A 25,259-nucleotide genomic window follows, 5' to 3' on the forward strand; every position below is an offset into this window, starting at 1 on the left:
CTGGGAAACGCGCCGTCATCCAATCTTGACTGCCTACCTGCTGGGCTTCAAACCTCGACACTCGACATGCCCGAGTGAACGCAGCGCCACCTTTTACTCTACTGCGGCTAGACTCGTCATTCACCTCAATTCACCATGCGGCTGAAATCTATCGCCTCTACGAGGCTCTTTGCCTTGCAGCTCACCATCACAACCCTGGTCCTCGCCCTTCAGATACCACCGCAGCACGACCCTGCTGCGACTTCGCAAACAGCCACACCCAGAAGCATATCAGTATCTCTCTTTGCAACACTAGAGCGCCTCTCTCGCCTTGTCGACATTTCCTACTGTATCGGCACCACCGGTGTCAGGAAACCCTTTGAGTGCGTGTCCCGCTGCAGCGACTTCCCAAGCTTGTCCCTGGTCACCACATGGAACACTGGCCCTCTTCTCGGCGACAGCTGCGGCTACATAGCTGTCGACCATGGTGTGCGGCAGCGAGAGGATAGCGATGCCTACACTGCAGGCCAGCCCGCTATCGTGGTAGCTTTCCGGGGCACTTACAGCATCACAAACACCATAGTCGACTTGAGCACTGTGCCGCAAGAGTACGTGCCATATCCGTCTCCCGGCGACGGTGACGAAGAGCCCCCCGAGAAGCCAGAACACGAATGTACCAACTGCACTGTACACATGGGCTTCCTCGACTCTTGGAAGAACGCCAGACGTCTTGTCCTCCCGCAGCTCCGGCAGCTGAAAACTCAGTATCCATCATACCCGATTCAACTTGTCGGGCATAGCCTTGGAGGCGCCGTTGCCTGTCTTGCGGCGTTAGAGCTCAAGGTGTCCCTGGGCTGGGACGATGTGATCGCTACAACGTTTGGCGAGCCTCGAGTTGGGAATGACGGGCTCGCTCGTTTCGTAGACGAGGTCTTCCAGCTAGACGGCCGCGAGAATCTTGAAGAACGCGACTATAGACGGGTAACTCACAAGGAAGACCCCGTCCCTCTACTCCCCCTGGGCGAATGGGGCTACAAGTCACACGCGGGCGAGATATACATCGCCAAACAGCAACTCTCTCCTTCCGAGGCCGACATTTACCTCTGCGTCGGGGACAACGATCCAGCATGCATTGCTGGGGCAGACGATTCTGTCTGGTCGGCTTTGCGCCGCCTGCTCCACGCCAGAAGCGTCCCGGCGGATTCGGAAAAGTCGGTGCAGGCGGATGGCTTCCCCTCGAGATTCAAGATGTGGCAGCTCCTCTTTGCCCACCGGGACTATTTCTGGAGACTGGGGCTTTGCGCGCCGGGAGGCGATCCTGCGGACTGGGGTAGAGGACCGTACCAAGGCCCAGATACGGAGGAGCTCTAGCATTCTTGAGTCATTATTGGGGGAGTTTCTAGGCGTTTATTCATAGTATGCAAAAAGTCTCTGATCTATCATGTATCATATAGTCTTAATTGATGTTGTCACAACGATACAACTGTCGTTGGTGGTTGAGTGCTGTTGGGACTGGAGGGCAACGGGACAATCGGAGAATTTCCAGATATTCTGCAAGAGACTCTTGGCTGAAGTGGAATTTTCCATCACCCTTGACTCGCAAGCGGGGAAAGGTAGTCTACACCGCAAGGTTGAGAAAATAGGAGGGTTGAATCAAGGGAATAGAGAATGAGTTGACAACTGGGTCTTCAGAGAAGTCGAAAAACATCGTCATCCCCTAGCTTACGTCTCGTCGTGCAACTCCTGGTTACACGAGCTTCAGATAGACCTCAACATCGTTCATGCTAACAACTGGCTTCCTTTCACCGCATGAATCTCTCTCAAAAAGGGTATGGGGGTTATGGAAACCTTGTCACTCGGTGAGCGAGATAAGCTCATCCATTGGCAGTGGGTCTATGTTGAACAACCTCAACTCTCAAGGGTATTGTCAAGTTGTCTAGGAATGTCCACTTGCAAAGGTCAGTCAGTTATGCATACGGTACACAGAATAGAGATTTTTCAGATGAGTGGAGAGGGATTTACCCGAGCCAGCACCTACCGCCCTCACGCTCACGGCCTCGCATGTACATGTAGGTCGGAAGATGGCATCATGGGCCCGTGTTCGGAACCCTGCGAGTCCCCGAATGCCAACTCACAACTCGGCCTGGCTGCCCACTTAGACTCCCCGGCCACGCCCGGCGGGCTAGACCGAGAGGAGAGCTCCACCAAAGGAACATGAGCTGGGCTGGGCTGGGGTTGTGTCAAAGTTCCAGGCCATGCAATGATAAGGGTCCCGACGTCTAGACTGTCAGGACCGAAAAGCACCCGGGAACGTTGTTATGCCTTGAACAGGCGTGTTTGGAGAGATGAGCCTTTGGGTTGCCACGGGGGCAAGTCGGAGGGTATCAGTAGCGAGAAGCAGAGAGACACGTCTGAGCTGGATGAGGCGAAACCGGTTTCTGCGGCCGTCGTGGAACGTGGCTCCGGATGATTGCAGATGGGTCTGTGGGGACAGAGAGAAAGGAAACGAAACCGTTTCTGTTCTGTTGGCAGGCGGAGGCAACATGGGTGGGATAGAGGCAAAAGATGCGAACCCAGAGGAATACCCTCGGCCGTTCCAGATGAAAGAGAGTAGCGTCCAATGGAAGGCGACTAGTTGACAGATGCGCGACTATAGTCTGGCTCCAGAGTCTTTTGAAACGGACGAGAACAGAGGCAGGCGAAACGATGGGAGGCCAGGATGTCGGCCAGTGGTCCAGCAACGCACAGTTCCCGCATCCAGGTTCGTGGATTTTCCCGGCCAAGGACAAACGTGTCGAGCGAGACGTGTGGCAGGCAACCAGGCCTGGGCGGGGTTGCAAGGCAAGGGAAGGGAAGGGCAATCAAATCATCCAATGTCAATAAACACGCCAGCAGGGATGGTTGAGAGCGAGATGGGCAGATCTCGAGATTTGATGCGGTGCAGTGCAGAGCAATCTTGAGAAAAATAAGGACGGATATCTAGTAGCCGCTGTCAGGGCGGGCTAGCATCGTGAGCGAGCGAATCCCGTCTCGATGCCTGGACTTGAAGCTGCGAGCAATGACCGAACGACCTCGGTCTCGATGTGGTTCCCAATCATCAAGACGAGTCGTCCAAGCGACGAGACCAGAAGTGGACAGTGGTGTTGACTGGTTGGCCCTCAGACACTGGTGCGGGCGGCTAATACAAGGCTGTCGACGACGAGAAATGAGTTCATACCTACCAGAGGCTCAGCCCGGCCAGTCACCATGTGTCGCGTGCGCTCGCAGGTAAATGAGCCAAATAAGGATGCTGGGCGGTTTTGTTTCGTTTGGACCTCCAAGCGTAGGTACAGGTTGCCATGTGTTGGGCTGCATTGGCGGATACGTATCTAGGCCTGCTATCCATGGATATCTCGTCATCCGCGCGGGCGCGAGATGTCGTGTGTGGCGGCGAGAGGACAAAAGGCCCAATCTAAGGCATCAAGCACGTCCTCAGCCCCAATGAGGCTGGCCTAGGACCTCTATCAGAAGCGGCATCCTCAGGGTGAATGCATATCGACGTCCGAGTGACTTGATTTCCTGTAGGCGCTGGCAGAGGCAGAGAGGTGGCAGACACGTGCGCATCTACAACGCGGCGGGTGCGATGGCGGGCGCGCTGGGCCTCAGGAGAAATGAACTGGAGGGATTGAGGTGGCCCGGGCACGACGACAGCGTTTGTTTGTTTGATCCATGGAAGAGGGGTGAACGAGATGGAACTTGGATGGAAACGTCGTCACTTTTTTTTGCGCTCACGTGGCTCTACCGACCTGAGCTGGCACCTGGCACCCAACTTCTGGCACCTGGCGTCTGGCACCTGGCAGGCCGCACCGAACCGAAGCCACGCACCGCACCGCACCGCACCGTACCGCGTAGCAACCTGAGCCATCCATCCAACAAGAGTGCTGTAAGAAACCTAGCGCACTCTGTCAGGTCCGTCCAGTCCGTCGTTAATTTTGCAGCGGGAGAGGGGCCCGTCCCTTGTTTCCCCTTTTCTCCCAGCAGACATCACCGCCCTGTAGTGAATGAATGAGAGCGGTGACTGGGTTATGGCGGCACTAAGGATGCAGGCTAACAGTTGTTTTTGGCCGTCTGGAAAAACCGGGTGCCAAAATAAACCAACACCCCTTTGCTGGAGGGCTGCGCGCGCAGAGCCCGCTGGAGCCCGCTGGAGGGGACCCCGCCTCGCCCAGGCGCCAGGCCCCCCAAAAATTAGCGGTTGCAGCCCTGAATCCCCCGCAGGGTGCCGGGCAGGGCTGCCAAAATCAATGCGCGAAATAGGGACGCGCACCCAAAACTCGCACATGCCTGCCTTACCTGCGCCGGTTCTCAACGCCTGACCTGCGTCCCACCTCCACAGCCAGGCAAGGTCCCTCTTCTCACCCGCTACCTCTCACTCTCACATCCACATCCACAACCCATCCTCATCCCTCCCTCCTCATTCTACTTGCGCACCCCCCAAATCTCAAACCTCCAAAATTTCCCATCTTCTCACTCAACCTCTCCCTCTCTTTTTCTCTCTCACGACCGCTTCCTCTTTTTCACGAATAATACCCCCCGAATCTTTTCACCATGACCACCGAGGTAAGTATCATCCGCTTCCCCTCCCCTCCTTGCCTCTCATTGTGCCCTTTTCCCTCTCCGCCTGGTCGGTCTCGCCTCAGCCCGCACAACCCCTCAGTCGAGCCCAAACACCGACGCTGTCAACACAACGACGTCCCGAGCCCGCGATCCACGATCCTTGGCCTGCGGCGATCGGCTATGCAGCTTGCGATCCTTTTCTGGTTCTTCGCCGCGGCCTCGTCCGGCGCTGGTTGCCCCCCTGCTCGCCATCTCCATCCCCTCCCATCTCCCTAGTCAAGACGGTTTCAAGATGCTGACTTTTTGGTGCTGCAGCGTGAAAGGTTTGTCCAGATGGCCCTCTGCCGCCTCCCCCGGGCGCTCCCGTCGCTCTCCTCTCGTCGCCTAGCCCGGCCGGGGACGAGTTGATGCCACCGAAAGAAAGACGCCGTATCGCTGACCTCGTACGTGTTACCACTTTGCAGCAAGACCTTCCTGGCCCGCCTCTGCGAGCAGGCCGAGCGCTACGATGAGATGGTCACCTACATGAAGGAGGTGGCCAAGCTGGGCGGCGAGCTCACCGTCGACGAGCGCAACCTCCTCAGCGTTGCCTACAAGAACGTTGTCGGCACCCGCCGTGCCTCGTGGCGCATCATCTCCTCGATCGAGCAGAAGGAGGAGTCCAAGGGCTCCGACAAGCACGTCTCCACCATCAAGGAGTACCGCAACAAGATCGAGACCGAGCTCGAGAAGGTCTGCCAGGATGTCCTCGACGTTTTGGATCAGTTCCTCATCCCCAACGCCGCCACTGGCGAGTCCAAGGTCTTCTACCACAAGATGTGCGTTTTTATCTTCCCCGCCTCTGGCCTGAGGCCCCTCGCATCCCGCCTTTTTTTTTTGGGTGCTGGATCAACCACCACTCATCATCGCCCCCCTCCCCGCATGACTCTTCCGATATCTCAACACTGCAATTTTTCGCGTCCAGAAGCTGACCAGGGTCTTTCCCCGCCTGCAGGAAGGGTGACTACCACCGCTACCTCGCTGAGTTCGCCTCTGGCGAGAAGCGCAAGGGTGCTGCTACTGCTGCCCATGAGGCTTACAAGGTGAGGCTAAGTCCCCCCACCGTCACATGCCGCAAGATCCGGGCCCCTCGTGCCCCCCGCTGACTGATTGTGCCCAACCACAGAGCGCTACCGACGTCGCTCAGACTGAGCTCACTCCCACTCACCCCATCCGCCTGGGTCTTGCTCTCAACTTCTCCGTCTTCTACTACGAGATCCTGAACTCGCCCGACCGTGCTTGCCACCTCGCGAAGCAGGCCTTCGACGATGCCATTGCCGAGCTCGACTCACTGTCTGAGGAGTCTTACCGCGACAGCACCCTGATCATGCAGCTCCTCCGCGACAACCTCACCCTCTGGACCTCGTCCGACAGCGCCGAGGGCGAGGCCGCTGGTGCCGACGCCCCCAAGAAGGAGGAGGGCGAGGCTGCCAAGCCCGCCGAGCAGGCTGAGGAGCCCAAGGCCGAGGAGCCTGCGCCCGCTGCCGCCTCTTAAATCTGTTTCCAAACCCCCTCGATACCACGTGCGTCTCGGCATATAGGAACCGAGATGTATTCTCGCCCCGGCTACTCTTGTCTGCCCCCGGACACACGGATAGCTGGGCCTGTCTTGGGCGGGCTGGATGATAGTACGAGGCTTCTTTTTTGCGCAGTGCGTTGCTTTTTTTCATGGCGAGGGAGAGGGAGGATCATTGGGTCTGGTTCAGGCAAGGGAAAGTGCACGGCGTGGAATCTTCATCTCGTTCGTCCGTCGGACTCGGAAATCGACCGCCAAACACCATGACGGTTATTTTTTTACCTGGCAGATAAATCGCAAAGCTCTCCCCCTTTCATTCATCCGTCCGTCGCTTCTTTTCCACACCTTTTACCTAACTACATTTGTGTCCCTCACACCCGATATCTGTCTTGATGGATCGTCATGAACAAGGGCTTTCTCATGTTACCCGTTTCCTTGTCTCTTGACGTCGTTGTTGTTTCCCCCCGAGTATCATTTTTTGCCCCTTCATGTCTATTGGCTCGTTTCTAAACGTCCCCTCGGAGCAGAGACAGCGGAGATGTTTTGTTTCCTGATGTTTCTATGCTCCGCAAACCCCCAAAAATTCCCCCTACATTCATGTTCACGGACTTGACACGGCACCCGAGAGGAACGACGGAGCGTTTCGCGACTCTTGCGACCTAGTCCCGACGAAGAATCATTCTAGCGGCTCAGCTTGCTTGCCTCGACCCTTGTCACAAACACCCGGCCATCGTCTCGCACAGGTTCTCGATTCAACCAGCAATGGTGGGACGATTCTCTACGGCTCGATTAGTCGGCGACTCTGGGATGGCAAAAGATGGCAATGTTGGAGCCGGCAGTGGAGGACCGGTCTCGGTGTTTAGTGTTGTCTGCAAGGACATTGATTAATGAAGAATAAATGCTATATCATGACACATGTCGACATGACCCCGGTTGCCTATTAGGAAGTATTGCCAGCGCCGGGCCTCTCGTGAACAAAGAAAAACGGTGTGTAGGTCGTAATCCACCGTGATGCTGTAGATGTCTCAGTTCCTCTCGGGACCGTGGCCCAGTAACCTCGCAGCCCGCATTAACCTCTCTTGCTTCTCCCTCAAGCCGTTGGCTCCTTCGCTATCTCTCTCCAGAATGCCTCCCTCTTCCATATCGTCGTGTCCCCTTGGTCCCCTAGTCTCAAGCCCACGGTACATAGCCGTGCGGCCTTCAGGTAGTTCTGCGGCCGCCGCCGCCGCATTCGCAGCAGCGCGTCTCTTGGGACCGAACCGCCAGCTGATGCGCTTCCACAGGCTGCGGGACCGTGAAGTGGCTGGGGACGGAGGAGACAGGCCAAAGGAGGTGTCCGGGTCGGGATCCGGGGTGGCGGCCGAGGACGAGGAGAGAGATGAGGAGAGGGACGGGGCCGTGGGGAGCGAGAGGGCGGAGGCGACCTCTGTGCGCCAGATATGGATACGCTCCTGCTTTGCGGGAGGCATGAGGGGGTTGTTCCTGATGACAGGAAGGGCGTTTGTTCCTGGTGAACCAGCCATGTTTTTCGTATTTATGAGCAATGCCCGTTATTTGGTTGATATTGTTGATAGGATTATTGGCGTGAGGATGATAATGATAATAATGAATCGAGTAGTCGATGATTGATGTTTGTAGCGATTTCACTCGTAGTCTGTAGGTGGTTTGAGTCGAGGTGTTGTAAAAGGATTGATGACTCGGTTGCTTCGAGATATTCGTATTCGATAAAGTAGCGTTCAAAACGTCCAGCGATGGATGGTCGTGTCCGGTTTAACAGCCTTGACTTTGGTCTCGCCTCTTGGTCTCTCTCAATGACTCGCGTCGCCCCAATCGTACTATGTCCTGTATCTCCTCGTCTTGGTATATCCTGGATGGCGTGCAGCAAATAAAGAGGAAAAGACTCGCTCGGGGGTATCAAAAAAGTTCAAGGCAGTCGCTCTCCAACGGATGGAGGAGACAGGAGAGAGAGGAAAAAGGAGAGAGAAGTCGGTAAACTGGGGGGCGCCCCCCAAGATTTTGTAGAAATGACCTCTTGTGAGAGAAATTGCACACGACGAGAACCCGTCGCGAAGCTAGCGAAGCCAGGTCCCCCGGTCTCCGATCTGGGGGGGGGCGGGCTTTTTAGTCGACGACTATTTGCGCGGCGCGGGCGGCGGGCGGCGGACCAAAGGCTTTTGATGGTCTTTTTTGGACTCGTTGCGGATCCGAATATGGATGGTTGTGTTTTGTTTATTGGACTATTTTCTTACTGTGTCGTTTTAGACGGGGGATGAATTAGGGAGGGGAGATTTGGTGATGATTGACGACGAGGTAGTAATAGAGGGGATCACCAGCCGTTCGTCGAGATCGACCTCTGCCGTTGGACTTGGGGGGTAGTAGTGGTCGTGTGCTGAAGATGGGGGGCTGCTGGCCTTGGCCTTGCAGGGCAACCTAGAGAGGCAGCTTATCTCTTCCGGAAGGTAAAACGGTGGATCGCGGCTAACTGCAGGACGTGATTTTATCGACGTCGGACAAAGGCGTTGCAAGATGATAAATATCCACCCCAAGTGTGTTGAAAGAAGGAGGGAAGAAGGGAGAGAAAAAGAAGGCAGAGACAAACAATGCCCCGAGTTTAAACATCTACCCAATGCCCGGCATCGGCTCGGTCAAGGGTTAGATCTTGCTTGCGGGGACGAGGCTTTTGTCCAAGGTGGTCATGAGGTCAAGTAGCCCAGCACGACATGGGTGCAAGGGATAATAGGGAGGGGGTCACCGCCGTTGTTCTACAGGGTAACTGCCATAAGAACTCACACCACTTGTACTTCACCAGGCAAGACAGAGAGACCCGGCAGAGGCCGAAATGTACATCATCCGACCTTGCGGGTGGCGCACCGGCCGATCGAGCGGGACGAACCTAACGGTGAGAGATTGGACGTTGGTCCGCTATCTCGACGAGGGAAAAGGGAACTGTGGCTGAACCGACGGGAGAGGGCACATGATGCAGCTGTGGTTCACGAGTCGTGAGACAGACCGACCCTGTTCATCACCAGGTTTCACCAAGGGCAGCCTAGCCAGTTCTGATATCGAGGAGATAATGGACAGAACACGCAAGATATTCATTGGGCACACACGATACCAATGAGCTCCATCCCATTGAAACCCCCAGTCCCAGCTGCAGAAAATCTACAGGACCCATCACCTGCGTAACCTGTTGCTGCACCTACTCAAACGCTTCAATCCCGCAGAAACCCTAAAACGCCAAACCCACCAGACCCAGTCCGAGATCTAACTTGGCTAAACCACTTTTTCTCTCTCTGTGTCCCGCTACGCTCTCGTACTCGGCTTCAGAGTCTCCCATCCTCCCACCTCCTGACCCTCGTCCAGCGAGCCCAGCAGATCCATCGTCCCCTGCTGCTGCGGTTGATGCGGCTGATGATGCTGCTGCAGGTGTGGTTTCGGATGCACGGGTGGTGCCGCTCGGCGTCCACCCCGGACATCCCCACCCATCATCCCGGGCAAACCCACAGCTCCGACCGGAGTTGACGGCTTCGGGCTCGAGCCGTTTATCCCGGGCTTTGGCCCTGCCACGGGCTTTCGCACGGTTGCCGCCCCAGTCCCGTGCGGATGAGGGCTTGCTACCAAACTAGCCGTGGCCGCCCTGGTGGGCAATGGAGGACGAAAGTCATCGTCTATAGTGCTGTGGCTTCCCACTGGACTTGATATGGGGGATATCGTCGCTAGGTGTGCTGGCTTCTTTGCCACTGGAGGCGCCGGCTTCCCACTCTTGCCGTGCTGCTGCGATGCATGTGAAGTGTGGGAGGCTGCCGAAGTTGGTCGAAGGGGCGTTGGCAGCGGCTGCGTCTGTGTCCTATTAAGTCCAAAGCCATTGCTGCCTCCCTGTCCCGCTCCTGCAGTCTGCCGCCGCGGGGGTGGAGGCGGAGGCGGCGTTTCTCCTCTGCTGGCTGGTCCATGATCGTCCATCAGGGCCAGACGTCCAACCTTGGCTGGCAAGGTCGATGGATCATATGGCGGAGGTAGCTTTCGAGGGGGGATGCTTGAAGCCGATGCCATGGCATGAGGTAAGTTGACCTTCTCGAACGGCGAGCTCGACATGCTTGACAAGGAAGCCTTGGAAGACGACCTCGGGATCGATATCCAGTCCGGTTCCTCGGCTTGACCAAAGGGATTCGATGGGCGGTTGGGGTTGAGAGAAACCGTCTGGCCATTCCTGGCCTTGGGGACAGGCACTGCCGCACGAGCAGGCTGTCTGTTGTCAAGCCACCACTTCTGGCGGTCCGAACTAGCCGGTGGCAGTCCCGGCTCTATCGAGTCGTATCCGATCAGGTCTTCATCATCGCTGTCTTCGCCTGTGCCGAGGTGTGCTGTAGCGTCCCCGACCTCGGCCTTCCGGCGCTGATAGAGTTCTTGGCTGATTGACTCCCGCAGAGATTCATCCACGATGCTCACCCTGCACTCAAAGGCAGCATGGACTGGTCGGTGGTCTGAAAATTTGAGAGGCGCCGAGTCGTACAGGATTTGCCTGAGGTTAGGGCCCTTTCTCAAAATACGATCTGTCCAAGCGGGAATGCGAGCCTTTTCACTAAGATCAAGTTAGTACAAGCACAATCAGTAGACAAGTAGGTATGGGCAAGCGTACGAAGTATCGTAATCATCAGTCCCAATGTCAAACTTGTACGTGGGTGGAAACGTGATGCGAGCTTCCGAATAGAATGGAAACGACAGGCCGGCTACCATCTGGAGGTTGAGCTGGTCGTTCTCGTACAGGGCCTCAAAGTCACGCTTCTTGACTAGGGCCTTTGCAGTTTCCAAGCTCAAGCCGATGCGATAATTGAAATCACCCAGCCAGATAACGGCATCTACTCGTGTTAGTATGTGCTCTCCCCATTATACAGCAAGCGGCTGCCGGCTCTGCAAAGCTTACCGTGATCATCGATGCCTCGGTTCCTCTGAAAACGCAGACCATGATGAATAGTTGCATAATCCCGATTGCGATCCTCATAGTTTGAAAAACCCGCTGCCAAATGCGCCGTGACGAAGCAGATGTGAGTGTTGGCGTAATCGAAGCGAATCGCAACAGCCCCCTTGTTTCCAGCCATGCCAGACATGCCAGTCTTTTTCACGCTGCCTTCGACGTTCTTAATGTTGGCCAAACTGGGCGTCTTTACAAAGATGCATAGCGCTGCTCCAACGAGCTGGCCGCTTCGTAATAGCACATACTTTTCACCCCCTAATCGCTTCTGTCGATCATTGAGGTTGCTCTTGACAGCTTGCTCCCATAGGTTCTTCCGAGATGGGTCACTGTTCATGATTTGCTGTGGACTAAGCTCCACGATCTCCTGGAAGCCAACCACGTAGATATCTGGCTGGGCATTGCCCATGGATTCTGGGAACAGCCAAGGACCGAGGTCATGATCGACGCCTTCTGTTCGGCCGTTGAGGTTAAACGTGCCGACCCATATAGTAATACCGTTGTACGAAGTGAACTCGCCGCCTCGCTTCGCCAACTCGGAAGACACAAAGTCGCTGATGGGATCAAACAAGTGAACCGGTGCTTGTCCAACGAGACGACCCAGGAGCATGTCGATGGTGATTTGTCGAGAAGGGTCGAGGAAGTTGTTGTGATAGATGCGCTGAACAGACTTGCGCACATCGGCCACAGCGCCAGACAGAGACATCTTCCCATGCCGTGTAAATGACGACTTCAACGCGCCTGTTCCAGCATACGTCTTGGACAACGAGTCACCATTGTCTGCCCATAAACTGGAGTGCCTCATCCAAAAGTCAGAGGCCGCAAATTCACCTCGGTGTCCTAGGAAGGCTTCGACAGCCATTTGCGAGATCATGGTCTGAATGAGGTTGGTTCGGTCCAAGCAATCCAGACAATTGGTTCGGAAAACACCCTCCTGTTGAAGCACAACCACCATGCGTGCATGTCCAGAGCCATCTTGGTCCTCCCGTGGGTCACTCGTCTCCTCTGCAAGGAAGTAGGCAAAGCCATCGGTCGAATCCTCAATGTAGCGGCGGATATCTCGAGCAGCTTCATACCCAGCAGGCCCCTTGGTCTCGGCGTGGAAATCGTAGTTTGTTTCCCGCAGGAGGGCACGATCCCATGAGCCATCTGGCCCTGGTCGGCTCAGGGGGCAGTGTCTAATACCGTTGTGGTAGAGCGTGCTCAACTCAACCTCGCCTGGCTTGGTTTCGCTGAGAAGATTAATGACATGAACGGCTCCGTATGATTGCTCGAGCTCCTCAAAGTGCTTGTTGAATGCGGGCTGTGTACCATCCGGAGACCTGGTTATTGTGATCTTCTGACGTCCTGGGATGAGGTCGGCAGCCTGCTCCCAGAAAACTGGCACGGAACCACGGACTTGGGCATACGAGAACAGGACTCCCGCCGGACTCCAGAATGTCGTCTCGGTCTCGACAAAGTTGGCAACATGCCCGTCGTCGTCAATGCCTCGTGAGTTGAAACGAGTCCCGGCTCTTTGACAAGACAGGCGCGAGATGAGTGTCATGAAAGAGGGCATGCCAGTCTTGACATTCTTTATGGGCGAGGAGCTCAACGGAATGGTCATTGTCTTACAGAAACCTCTGATTGCAGAAGTGAGAATTCGAGAAGAATCAAGAGCTGCCCGTTCCTGAGGCATGAGTCGTGACCGAAACTGTACCAGGGGACTGATCATGAACGAGTTCCAGAGGAAGGCATCGTCGAAGTTGTCGATTTCAAACGAGTTGGTGTTGATAGGTCTATCCATGTGAGCGTTGTGCCAGTCGTGAGTCCCAACCGACATACCTGTCCTGCACTCGGTTGGTCAGGTCGAAATCTGTGCTGTAGTAAAAGGTTCCGTTGCTGAGTAGGTTGCGCAGGTCATGACAAGGGTGTTCCATAGCCACCTCTCTTCGGCTGAGGCCCTGGCCGTAAGGGCCGGACTGCACCGAGGCAGCATCTGAATATTCTGACTCCAGAGACTCAAGAGGCACAACGTCATCGTAATCCGCGCTGCTCAGACAGTAGAATGCCACTCCGCCTATGCGCTCAACCGTCTCGCCGGGCCGTAGCGTGGCGGCCCTTGTTGCGTGCGTGATGACAGATATGAAGACCTCGCCGCTGACTGCAATCAAGCCAAGTGTTCCGTAGATCGGTCGATGGGTCAGACGACGATAGTCTTGTAAAAGATGCTTCGACACAGGCGCAAACTCGACCATGCACTTGGAAACGAGAGCCTCCCCGTTGTTCCCGCGGGGTCGCGCAGACGCGGCGACGGATGTAAGCGAGCCATTGGCGATGGCTTCACTGGTAGAAGTTGTGTACCGGAGGATTAGGGCGTGCGAGGACGATACAATGGCGATGGAGCGATGAGGGTAGTCGCGGATATAGAGTTCGCATGATTTCTCGGGGGCGGGAGCCTGGGAAGACCAGGTAGCGGAGGAGTATTCCATCTTGTAGGAGAGGAGGAGACCATGAGATGGGCAGCCTCAAGGTTCGACGTGTTCGAGGAAGCGATTGCGAAGCAGCATCAGAGGCTCCGCTGGCCCATGACCGACGGTTGGAACGGAAAAATACTCAAGACGTGTAGGTGAGAGAGGTTGGGCCTTGAAGCGCTGACTTGGTGTTGGGATGAAGTATCGAGGTTTGGGCTTTGAGGATGGTAGAAGCGCTTAGACATGCACTGCGAATGACGTTTCTGAGCTGGGGTGCCACGATAAACACGCCCCTGGCTGGACTCTCAGTGGACGTGGCTCCACAAGACCGTGTAGACGAGGCTATTTGGCAGGAGCTCAGCCATGACAGGAGTATAATTAAAAGATGAAAAAGTCAAAAGGTGTGCACCACTTGAAGGATCAAGTTACTTTGATGGCGTCAAGCTATGGATATAGGAAGAGCGGTGTGTTGGCACGATAATAGAATCATGGTGAAAACATGGAGGTCAGCTCTAGTACAGCCCATGTGAGGCATGTGGATGGAATCCCGTCCACAAGCCTCACTGCCTAGGGATAAGTATAGAGCACATCCTGAGACCATGTCTTCATGCATTTGAATCCCGACTCAAATGCATATACAAGCATTACGCGAGTAGTTGGCTGGTCCCTTTTAATAGGCTTCCAATTATTTGGTCGAGGACGCGTAACTCGCAGTCGACGTGGACATTGGTGACTGGGATCCAGTATCTCAGATCCATGAATGGCAAACCAGAGACGGCGAATGCCTTCCTGCGGAGGGTCGCAAGCAATGGATCCATGGTGAACACGGTAGTTAACATCCTGGCCTCTTAAAACATGTCGAGCTGTTCCTAATGCGAAATCTCAGTCCAGAAGACAAACAGCCTCTTCTATCTCAGATCTTGTCAACAAGACATGGATCGCATTGATAGCCATGGATTGCGAAGCGAGTAGGTACGTATAAACAACAAAAAAACAACAGTAAGCGAGCTTCAGATTCGAAATTGAGATCATGCTCTCTAATAAGAGAGCGTTCATTCTCTTCCTATCATATGTTTATGTGAGAATCATCACCAGCTCATTTTAGGATATAGAAAAAAAAAAAGATTCTTCTCTCTGGCCCCCACGCAACTGAAATATCTGCAATCTCTCGGCGCCTGCTTAGTCACCAGGAAACCGGCAGATTGTTGCGCCGGATGAACCTTTTGAGGCTGCAGATGAGCCGAAATGACTTTTTGATCAAGTCACTTGGCTGCTTGCATGAGCCCCGCTAGCCCAAATCGGCCAAATTTGTGCGGCAATTTCCCGAGGCACGTGCAGCTGGAGCTGACAAGTGACTTGGTGAACAGGTACTCCCTCAAAAGAGACCGTCGGCCAGCGCGAACTACCAGCCCCTACCTTTCTGTCGCGACGAACGTGAGCCTCGAGCGTCATCTCCTGTCTCCAACTTTCTCAGCTCCATACATCGCCCCGCGAACTCGACCCGATCGCCCTTCTGTGTGCTTCATCAATCAGATCACGCGACACGAAAAAGAGGAATTTTTGGCCGTTCGAGCGACATGAGTGACTTCGGCCACTTTGGCGGCTCCGAGGAGGAGTACGCGACTGTGCGCAAGCACAATGCTGAGGTGGTGAGTCTCGACCACATATAATCTCTTGAGTGTTTTATCTTGATGGCTAACCGGCATATGTCCACAGGAAGCCGACCCCGATAACTTCGAGAACTGGGAAAACCTCATCAAAGCCTGCGAGACCCTCGAGGGTGGCTTGAACCGCAACTCTAGCCCCCAAGCCCTCGCTACCTTCCGCGATGCCTACGATAGATTCCTCCTCAAGTTCCCTCTCCTGTTCGGATACTGGAAAAAGTATGCCGATATGGAGTTCAACATTGCGGGCCCCGAGTCTGCTGAGATGGTGAGTGCCTCGGATGCTCCTCAGGCATGTTGCTGAGCTGACACGGAGCTAGGTCTACGAGAGAGGATGCGCAAGCATCACCAATTCTGTCGACTTGTGGACGGATTACTGCTCCTTCAAGATGGAGACAACCCATGACCCACACCTCGTCAGAGAGTAAGTCTCATTTGGATGATTTCCTTCCCCATCCCCTTAACTTGCCTGTCGGCGCAGTATTTCGCTTGACCCGTGTGGTCTCGGTCGACATATCCGCGAGGGCTTCACACTTCACTGTCAAGATGTCTGATGGTGAGATATGCCTGCAGTAGCCCCATTAAGCCGGGATGCTCTCTCACGCTCTCTGCCAGGCTCTGTTGATGTTCATCCGTGCTCGTTCTAAACCTCAAAGTCGTCCTTGCGTTACACGTCACCCGCTCGGGAGAACCTGATCTCGGTTTTGCTACTCACTTGCACAACCATCTTCCCCTCTGTATTAATCCTCTCCGCCCCCGCCCCCTGAGTTCTCCCTTCCACAAGATTGACATTGTCTGACCCAAGCAACTAGACTCTTTGAGCGCGGCTCGACTGCTGCCGGCCTTGATTTCCTGGCCCATCCTTTCTGGGACAAGTACATAGAGTACGAGGAGCGCCAAGAGGCCCATGACAGAATCTATGCGATTCACGCGAGGATCATCCGCATCCCGATGCACCAGTATGCAAGGTACTACGAGCGCTTCCGATCGCTGTCACACAGCCGACCCATGACTGAGGTTGTGCCCGCTGATGTCTTGGCGCGGTTCAAGTCCGAGGTTGAGGCGGAAGCCATGGCATATGGCGCGCCAAAGCCCGAGCTGGAGGTTGAGCGTGATATCCGTGCCAAGATCGACGCCATGTACTACGAGGTGTTTACAGCAACACAGACCGAGGTTTCCAAGCGCTGGACGTACGAGTCTGAGAACAAACGCCCCTATTTCCACGTCACCCCCCTGGAGCACTCGCAATTGGCAAACTGGCGCAAATACTTGGACTTTGAGGAGTCCGAAGGTGATTACTCACGAATTGTCGCTTTGTATGAGCGATGTCTCGTCACGTGTGCGTACTACGACGAGTTCTGGTTCCGTTTCGCTCGATGGATGTCTGGCCAAGAAGGAAAGGAAGAGGAGGTGCGAAACATCTACATGCGCGCCTCAACCATGTTTGTGCCCATCAGCAGGCCTGGTATCCGGATGCAGTGGGCATACTTCGAAGAGAGCGCTGGTAGGGTGCAGGTCGCTCTCGATATCCACGAGGCGATTCTCCTCAGGTTGCCGGATTGTGTCGAGGTCATCGTGTCCTGGGCCAACGTCGAGCGACGCCAGAACGGTATTGATGCGGCCATTCAAGTGTACAAGAACCAGATTGATGCTCCCACAGTGGACATCTACACCAAGGCCGCCTTGGTTGCGGAGTGGGCCCTACTTCTCTGGAAGGCCAAGGGCTCTGTGGAAGAGGCCCGTGGTGTCTTCATCAAGAACGTGCAGTGGTATGCAGACAGCCGGTTGTTCTGGGACCGATGGTTCCAGTTCGAGCTGGAACAGCCCACAAGCGCGGAGACAGAGGCACAGCACAAAGAGCGGATGAAGCAGGTGTTTGATGAGCTTCGAGAGCGAAGTCATCTCTCCCCATCGGTCAAGAAGGAGCTCACAGAAGTGTACCTCACCTACCTTGTTGAGCGTGGTGACAAGGATGCCATGAAGGTATTCTTGCAAGTCGACCGAGAGATCTTCGGGTAAGTAGTCAACCGATGCCATTGCAGTGATCTGTTTGCTAATTGCATTATAGACCATCTTCGGTAGCTAAGCTATCCGTGGGAGAGGGTCTGAAGGAGAACGGTGCCGCTCGAGTTGAGCTAGATGAGACGAGCAAGCAGAAAGCTGAGGCTCGATACGTTCACTTCTATGAGACCCATGGGGAGCCAGATCCAAATGCTCAGGGCAACGTGGATTTCAACTAAAGAAAGGATGGGGGTTTGAAGACCGGAGAAGATGAAAAGCGGTGTTTGAGGCGCAGAATCGAGAGGAGGATATAATCAAGTGTGGTATTCTTGAGTTGTATTATAATTGGCGCCCCTGCGAATAGCAATAGGGGTTTGGATGGATGCGAATAGCGGAAGACGTAGCTATTCGGCTCCCTGGTCCTGGCTGGATGCTCTGGATTGAAACAGGTAATGGATAAGGATAGGCACAGTAAATACATGGAACAAGATTACTTTGCTCGCTTGGAAGACAGGATCTCATGGAGAAGAGGTCCGGCACGTGGGAATCTGGGACTAGTTCCCGAACAGAAGGCATCGGCGACGCTTACCAGGTCGATGCATCCCTGAAATGCGGAGTGCAGCTACGGACAGATACAGATCTCTTGACGGGATGAACGCGGGGTGTGCCCGGCATCCAGCGGAGGATTGTCGGCAAGTGGCCAACGGTATTCGGAAGTTCCGACGAGTACCGGCTGCATCCGATGGGACGTCTATTTGGCTGCTAGCTTAAGCGGGTTGGAGTGGGAGGGAGAAGAAAGGCGAGGAGGACAGGAGTGGGGGAGGAGGACTGAGTAGAAACTGTAGAGACCTCGAGCGAACTCTTGGGGAGTGGATGAGCTGGATATCTTCTATACTTGGTGGTTAAAGATGAATATTGATAAGAGCCGTTGAAGTATTCGGAACTTGACCTCGGCAAATTCAACTAGATGATATGACGAAAGTTGGCGGCACAATTGCTGGCCTTGCAAGGATGTTAGAATTTGGAATTCAATCAACCCCAGAAAGGCCCAGGCAGGGATTGCCACTGGCCGAGTCCACCATTCCTGGTGTGTCTGGAGTCGAGCATGACAAATCATGCACATGGAGCATGTAAGATTGAAAGCGAGGATTTGAGTTTTCTTCACATTGCTTTGTCCATTGGTAAGAGGTGGATAATCTGGGAGGACCATGAGGAGGGGATCTTTGATCGCAAGAGGGGGGAGCAGTGATAAGAAACAATTGGAGACTGAAAAATCGACAATGTCGTGATATCATGGCCGACTCGAGTCATTGCAGAAGAAGAGGAGGGCTCATGCGGGAGGGCGTCCGTTCGGGTCGGGTGCCACTCCGCCCTCGCCGCCGGGGGTTTTTATGTGCCCTTCTGGCCTGTCTGACTAGGTTGTCGCGGAGGTGAGACTTTCTCAGGGTCCCCCTCACGTCAAGATTGAAGTCATGGTGGGAGGGTTAGGTTTCTGAGAATTTTTCTCGAGACCTGACTAGTTGAACTCTGATGGTCTGCCACCTCGTGGCTCACATTGACCAACGACGAAAGGGGTCTTTGCTGTCTCTACTTCCTCTTTCAGGACATCGTCAGGAATAACGCTTGTTTTGCTGCTCCCTCTGTACTACGTCGCAATCCCTGTCTCTCCCTGCGAGCTCTACCCTTTCTCGCCAGCCAGCCTCTAAGAGGAAAGAAAATCAACATGACCAAGCATCTCCACCATATCCACCGGCTCCACAAGGGCGTTTCCCCCCGCCGCGGGTCCGTTATCGACTGGGCCGAGTACACGAAATTGTCCAATAACGGGCAATCAATTTCAATGCACCCGTTCGGTTCTTGGACCCGGATGTACTCTACCTGCTCTATCGGGAGGGGAGGTACCTGGGAGCCGTGAAGCTTCAGCAGCCTGTGACGCTCGCCGTAGCCGTCTCGAGACAGCTGTCGGCCAGGTGCTGGGGTGATATCGCGAGGGTACCTCGGTACCTCGACACTAACCGCCGGCCTGGGCAGGGCAGGAGCAGAGCAGGGCAGCTCCTTCTGCGGCCTTCTATGGATCGCGTCGGCGACTCGGCGCCGGGGACTCTCCAGCTGGACTCTGTGTGAATCAAACGCCTGGACACGGAGGGTGCCCGTCTTGCCCGTCCTCCCCGCGCCTGGTCCAGGTTCTCCCCAAAACACCCGGCATTCCCTTCCATCTCCCGTCTCAGATCTTATCCTTTCACTTCTCCTTCTTCTTCCTCTTCCCTCCCTCTCTGTACGAAGCAGCATCTTTCTAGCGTCCTATCATTTCACCGTCGCTCACAATCAAGGTATGTTCTTATCTCTAATTGCGTTTCCCTTCCATTCGTAGCTCAGCGAGCTCTCTGCTTGCTCCTGTTCTCGGAAAGATAACGCCATGTGCTCAAATTCTACCCATGACCTTTATCCTCCCAAATCATAACAGTTCCCCCAAGCTGACAAGCTCTTTTGCATTGTAGATGGCCTCCGCTACCCGACAGTTCGCCCGTGCGGCCACCCGCGCCTCTACTCGCAGCTTCTCCGTTGCTCCTCGTCAGGTCTTCCGTCAGCACGGCCGCCGCTACTACTCCTCTGAGCCTGCCCAGAAGTCCTCTTCGGCTTGGATCTGGCTCACTGGTGCCGCTGTTGCTGGTGGTGCTGGTTACTACTTCTACGCCAACGGAGCTTCCGCCACCCCCAAGGTCTTCAACCCTACCAAGGACGACTACCAGAAGGTCTACAACGAGATTGCCAACCGCCTGGAGGAGAAGGATGACTATGATGATGGTAGCTACGCTCCCGTCCTCCTCCGACTTGCCTGGCACGCCAGCGGCACCTACGACAAGGAGACTGGCACTGGTGGCAGCAACGGTGCTACCATGCGATTCGCCCCCGAGTCCGACCACGGTGCCAATGCTGGTCTGATTGCTGCTCGCAACTTCCTTGAGCCTGTCAAGGGTGAGTTCTTTGGCCACTCATTGGAAGTACTACATGCTAAGAAGTTCTGTAGCCAAGTTCCCCTGGATCACCTACTCTGATCTTTGGATCCTTGCTGGTGTTTGCGCCATCCAGGAGATGCAGGGTCCTATTATCCCCTACCGACCTGGCCGCAGCGACCGTGATGTCGCTGCTTGCACTCCCGATGGCCGTCTTCCCGACGCCACCAAGAGCTCCAACCACCTGCGAGACATCTTCTACCGCATGGGATTCAACGACCAGGAGATCGTGGCTCTTTCTGGTGCCCACGCTCTTGGCCGATGCCACACTGACCGATCCGGCTTCGACGGACCCTGGACCTTCTCTCCTACTGTCCTGACCAACGACTACTTCCGTCTTCTCATTGAGGAGAAGTGGCAGTGGAAGAAGTGGAACGGCCCTGCTCAGGTGAGACTATACTCCGCAATGATGTAAGAATGCAATTGCTGACTGAAATTCCCAATAGTATGAGGACAAGTCGACCAAGACCCTGATGATGCTTCCCACCGATATGGCTCTTGTCCAGGACAAGAAGCTCAAGCCCTTCGTCGAGAAGTACGCCAAGGACAACGACGCCTTCTTCAAGGACTTCTCGGATGTCGTTCTCCGACTCTTCGAGCTTGGTGTTCCCTTCGCCCAGGGCACTGAGAACCAGCGATGGACCTTCAAGCCCACTTACGATTCGTAAGGGGCGAATGATCTAGGAAAAGATGTATTGTAGGATTTATACGGAACTGGATCTGGTCATCATGTCGGTTGATGGACTTGAAGGAGCGATATCCGGAGTTTTGACTTGTAATCATTAGAAGCAGGTTGGATAGCCTGCCGACTCATACCATTTGTCACGCATGTGAAGGCGCTATTATGTCTATCATGTATGGTAGAGAGCAAAATGAATTTCTTTTGACCCATGATGAAGCCATGATGTTGAATATTGAGTTTATGAGAGGCGCAAGGGTGCAAGACGACGGGCCGATCCGGGGTAGCAGCCATGACGGCTTCATGACGTCCAGCCATCGAAGCCTCTGATGATGATTGGATCTGTTCCTGCATCTGCCACACCAACCGCTAGCCCTGTAGAAGGTTTCGGGGGTGACGATACTGGTTGATGAAACGATCCTGTGATGGACTAGCGAGTTGGGGTCAAATGTAGATAACCTCAAAGTAATGTGAGTTATCGAGTGTCCCTTTTAGGCAATAATACATACTTGAGATATGCCCTTTTAGTAAAGTAGCAAGCCAACTTTATTTAGTGTAGATGATCTGAGAGGATATCACTTAATCAGACATATCTTAACCTGTTTCTAGTAAGAGGACACCATCCATGGCCACATCATGGTGGTCGACCAAGCCTGGTGCCCATACAGCCTCCGAACCAGCAAGTCAGCATGTGTAAAGGAGCTGCCTCTGCCCTGACTGAACGATTCGGGCCCGACTAGGGACGATGACCGGCAAACTCGGCCGAGTTGCTGACCTGGGTGCAATCTCACCCGTTAATGCTACGCAGGGGAAGTGGAACTGCTGACTGATCTCGGGCGAAAGAAACAACGACATCTCATCATGGTGAAGAGGTCGAGTTGACTTCTGGAATGTTCGTTCACGGTTCAGCCATGTGCGGTGGTGCCGATGATAACGGTGGCGAGGAACAGTGCGAGGAAAACTTTGCTCTACCTACGCAAATGCCCATCATGACATCTATCATGAGAGTTGAGATGCGTGAAAGGTCGTCAACGACTCAAGAGACACATCTCTTTGCTATCATTGGTCTACCAACTCAACTAACATGGAATCTGCCCACACAGGCGCAGTCCGGAATCCAGCCCCGAAGCTCCCCCCACAATGGATCTCCAATCTTGAAGAATGGAGTAGAATTCTCTGTTTCCTCTCCACCAAACCAACAAAATCTGTGGACCAGTCTACTACGTAGTATCAGCCCTGATCGGAAATAACCCCCCGAGAAACTTGAGAGTTTTTATATTTGTCAGCCGTTGAATTATTCAGCGCCAAACCCAAGGATCCGGGAACAAGACGGCGGTGTGGCTGTCGGGAGCCAATCCTGTGGGTGTAGCGATGGCGGCCGACCCTGTTGACCATGAGGGGTTTCAACTAGGCTCCGAGGTAAATGTGAGGATCGGGTCCATTCGCACGTCATTGAGCTTAGAAATCCAGGGGTGTTATATGCGCAAGATACTGATACTAGCCTTGTGAGGAGAGTGTCTTCTGAGGATCTGGCTAAGTCACCGAGATGTTGCCGTGGTGGATGGCTCGAGATAGTTTCCAGTATATATAGCCCTGGTCGTTTGCACCTCAGGCAGAAGTACAGCATCGACATCAAGTCAACCTCTCACTTACACTCTTGTCTTGGTGGATACGCCCAGTTTCTACTCCAATTGTATCATCCCAGGTTCTAGCACGACTCCCGCATAGTGTTCCACTTGGTGGCTCCTTCTCATACGATAACGGGCTACCTTATTTACCCCAGGCAAGCCTGATAGCAGGACGAGATCTGTATAAATCCCACTCGACTCCCCCCAGCTCGACCAGAGCAACACAGGACCTGCACTACCAAGTCATACACACTCCCGCAACAATGACGAACCAAGACATCGAGAACAAGCCCGCTGTTGGGGTTCCTTACTTCACCCCGGCCCAGGAGCCCCCGGCTGGTACCCCGCTTGATCCGGCTTCGGCCCCGACTCTCTTCAAGCCCCTCCGGGTCCGTGGCATTGAGCTCCATAACCGCTTCGGAGTCTCTCCTATGTGCACCTACTCGGCCCAGGATGGAAAGCTGACCGACTGGCACCTTGTTCACCTTGGCCAGTTCGCCCTAAAGGGTGCCGGCCTCGTCTTTGTCGAGGCCACCGGTGTTGAGCCTCGAGGCCGCATTAGCCCCAACGACTCTGGCCTCTGGGACGATGAGCAGATTGCCCCCCTCAAGCGCATCACGGACTATATCCACAGCCAGAACTCGCGGGCGGCTATTCAGCTCGCCCATGCCGGCCGCAAGGCGAGCACGCTTGCCCCCTGGATCGGCGGCACTGCTACGAAGACGCTTGCGCCTGAGAGCGTGGGCGGCTGGCCTGAAGATGTCGTTGGACCAAGTGCGGTCCCCTTTGCGGACGACCATGCCACGCCGAATGAGTTGACGGTGGACCAGATCAAGGAACTGGTGCAGAAGTGGCAGGATGCTGCTGTGAGAGCTGTGAAGGCGGGCTTCGATGTTATCGAGATTCATGGTGCCCACGGATACTTGATCACCAACTTTCTCTCGCCCGTCTCCAACGTAAGTTTGCCCCTGATATCATGTTGCTGGGTCAAAGAACGTTGAGTAGCTGACTCGTAATACAGAAACGGACAGACCAGTACGGTGGCAGCTTTGAGAACCGAACTCGCTTCCTCTTTGAGATCATTGAGGCCGTCCGCGCCGTGATCCCATCTGAGATGCCCCTCTGGCTGCGCATCTCGGCCACCGAGTGGATGGAGTGGAGCGGAGAGCCCTCATGGGACCTTGAGAGCAGCATCCGCCTGGCGAAGCTGCTCCCGGCCGCCGGAATCGACGTCCTCGACGTGAGCAGCGGCGGCAACGCTTCGGCCCAGCAGATCAAGGTTCACCAGACCTTCCAGTCGGACCTGGCTGGCAAGATCCGCGAGGCCCTGCGCGCCGACGGAAAGGAGCTGCTCATCGCGACGGTTGGCCTCGTCGCCGACGGCGCCTTTGCCCGGTCTGTCGTCCAGGAGGACGAGAAGCCCCAGGCCGACTTTGTCCTCGTGGGCAGGCAGTTCCTCCGGGAGCCCGACTTTGTGCTCAGCGCCGCGCAGCAGCTGGGTGTCGAGGTCAAGTGGCCGAACCAGTATCACCGGGCGGGACCTAAGCCCCGTGGACGGTAGAGGTTGGAGATATGCAGGCGTTTGTGGATGAGATGGCGTTTATAAAAGTCTAGGTACAATAGAGTGTGATTTCGAACTGTATCCCCAGTTATACTTCAGTATAGTGATGTCGCAGGGGTAGAAGGTTGAGCAAGATATGCAAGGCACTCCTCTTAAACTTGGCCAATCTGAGGCTTGGGTTGCGAATCAACTCATGAGAAAGTCTGATAGAGGCAATGATGATCAAAGCGACGTGTCCTTATGCCTTTGCCAGGAAGGATTCAAGGATTCTCATGGCTGTGCCGCTTTGGACTCTGGCAATCGGAGTAGCAAACTTGTCCTACAGGGAGGCACAGTTAATATTTGTGTAATTACCTGAAGCTTAAAGATATCCATGCTGAGGAATCTCTGCCCGTGGTTCCGGACACCCTCTGGGGACACACTGAAGGCATCAACAGCCACCCACGCAAGGCCGACTTCTCCCAGAGCTCGGACAACATGGCATAGAGCTTGCAAGGGGCTGGATTAGAAGTTGTCACACACTAGGCATGACTGGGTCATGACAACCTTATCTGGAGCCGGCTTCTCAACCTCTCTGCTGTGGTGGAGCTGACCAGGCGAGACCGACGGTCCTTGGTGGGGCCGGACGGTCATGAGTGGATCTTGATGAGCCGAGCGAAAAGGCTGGGGATGGATGTTGGATGTTTGCCTCACTATTATCCCCCGTCACGGACTCCCGTGTTAGGCGGTGAATGGTCTTGTTTGATGGATGCTACATCTTTTCAGTTAGTCACTGCCCATGAGAAAGATCGGTCACTGACGGGGGGGAAAAGAGAGAGGTCGGTCTTTGATATAGTGAGTGGCGGCTTCGAGAGGCGTCATGACCGACGGGGCTACCAATATTGCAGGCAATAGTCTCGTCCACTATTTGCCGGCGCCGCGGGCAGCCTCATGACTACAACACCGGCACGGGGGAACAAGAAGCTCCAGGAGACAGTTGTTACGAGAAGAGATGTCGACATTAATAATCCTCGGGGTGTCTGACAGTAAGCAGATATTCCGGGCAGCAGTGATGACAGTAGTATTCCGGAAACAGAGCAGCAAACTGGGATCATTGCTCGGTCAACAATGGAGGCATCAACAGCTTTACGGACAATACCACCCACTTCCAGGTTGCTAAC

At 54.7% G+C, this 25,259-nt stretch overlaps 6 protein-coding genes and 1 pseudogene across 7 annotated transcripts, besides 1 other annotated feature; 5 read left to right on the plus strand and 2 right to left on the minus strand.

Moving 5' to 3' along the window:
• Positions 1-135: 135 nt before the first annotated feature.
• Positions 136-1,350, plus strand: NCS57_00057600 (Lipase-3 domain-containing protein; the record flags this gene model as incomplete). Its single annotated transcript, XM_053050661.1, has 1 exon — positions 136-1,350. One exon carries the CDS (start codon positions 136-138, stop codon positions 1,348-1,350), a length of 1,215 nt encoding a protein of 404 aa, XP_052919176.1.
• A 3,216-nt stretch (positions 1,351-4,566) lies between these two features.
• NCS57_00057700 (uncharacterized protein) lies at positions 4,567-6,109 on the plus strand (the record flags this gene model as incomplete). The annotated part of the gene is made up of 4 exons (XM_053050662.1): positions 4,567-4,578; positions 5,044-5,393; positions 5,570-5,657; positions 5,741-6,109. 4 exons carry the CDS (start codon positions 4,567-4,569, stop codon positions 6,107-6,109), a joined length of 819 nt encoding a protein of 272 aa, XP_052919177.1.
• A 1,046-nt stretch (positions 6,110-7,155) lies between these two features.
• On the minus strand, positions 7,156-7,653 carry NCS57_00057800 (uncharacterized protein; the record flags this gene model as incomplete). The annotated part of the gene is made up of 1 exon (XM_053050663.1): positions 7,156-7,653. One exon carries the CDS (start codon positions 7,651-7,653, stop codon positions 7,156-7,158), a length of 498 nt encoding a protein of 165 aa, XP_052919178.1.
• A 1,780-nt stretch (positions 7,654-9,433) lies between these two features.
• Positions 9,434-13,570, minus strand: NCS57_00057900 (Phosphoinositide 5-phosphatase; the record flags this gene model as incomplete). Its single annotated transcript, XM_053050664.1, has 4 exons — positions 9,434-10,709; positions 10,767-10,986; positions 11,052-12,877; positions 12,924-13,570. The coding sequence occupies 4 exons, from the start codon at positions 13,568-13,570 to the stop codon at positions 9,434-9,436; spliced, it is 3,969 nt and encodes a 1,322-aa protein (XP_052919179.1).
• A 1,445-nt stretch (positions 13,571-15,015) lies between these two features.
• Positions 15,016-17,456, plus strand: NCS57_00058000 (uncharacterized protein; the record flags this gene model as incomplete). Its single annotated transcript, XM_053050665.1, has 5 exons — positions 15,016-15,201; positions 15,269-15,484; positions 15,537-15,640; positions 16,029-17,231; positions 17,285-17,456. Exons 1-5 carry the CDS (start codon positions 15,130-15,132, stop codon positions 17,454-17,456), a joined length of 1,767 nt encoding a protein of 588 aa, XP_052919180.1. The 5' UTR covers positions 15,016-15,129.
• A 2,259-nt stretch (positions 17,457-19,715) lies between these two features.
• Positions 19,716-20,899, plus strand: NCS57_00058100 (Peroxidase; the record flags this gene model as incomplete). Its single annotated transcript, XM_053050666.1, has 3 exons — positions 19,716-20,193; positions 20,246-20,619; positions 20,678-20,899. The coding sequence occupies 3 exons, from the start codon at positions 19,716-19,718 to the stop codon at positions 20,897-20,899; spliced, it is 1,074 nt and encodes a 357-aa protein (XP_052919181.1).
• Positions 20,900-22,540: 1,641 nt separating this feature from the next.
• NCS57_00058200 lies at positions 22,541-24,099 on the plus strand (annotated as a pseudogene). The gene is made up of 2 exons: positions 22,541-23,494; positions 23,560-24,099.
• Positions 22,541-24,099: a sequence feature.
• Positions 24,100-25,259: the final 1,160 nt, after the last annotated feature.

The sequence above is a fragment of the Fusarium keratoplasticum genome, chromosome 1, assembly GCF_025433545.1.
Source record: "Fusarium keratoplasticum isolate Fu6.1 chromosome 1, whole genome shotgun sequence".
NCBI classification, from domain to species: Eukaryota; Fungi; Ascomycota; class Sordariomycetes; order Hypocreales; family Nectriaceae; genus Fusarium; species Fusarium keratoplasticum.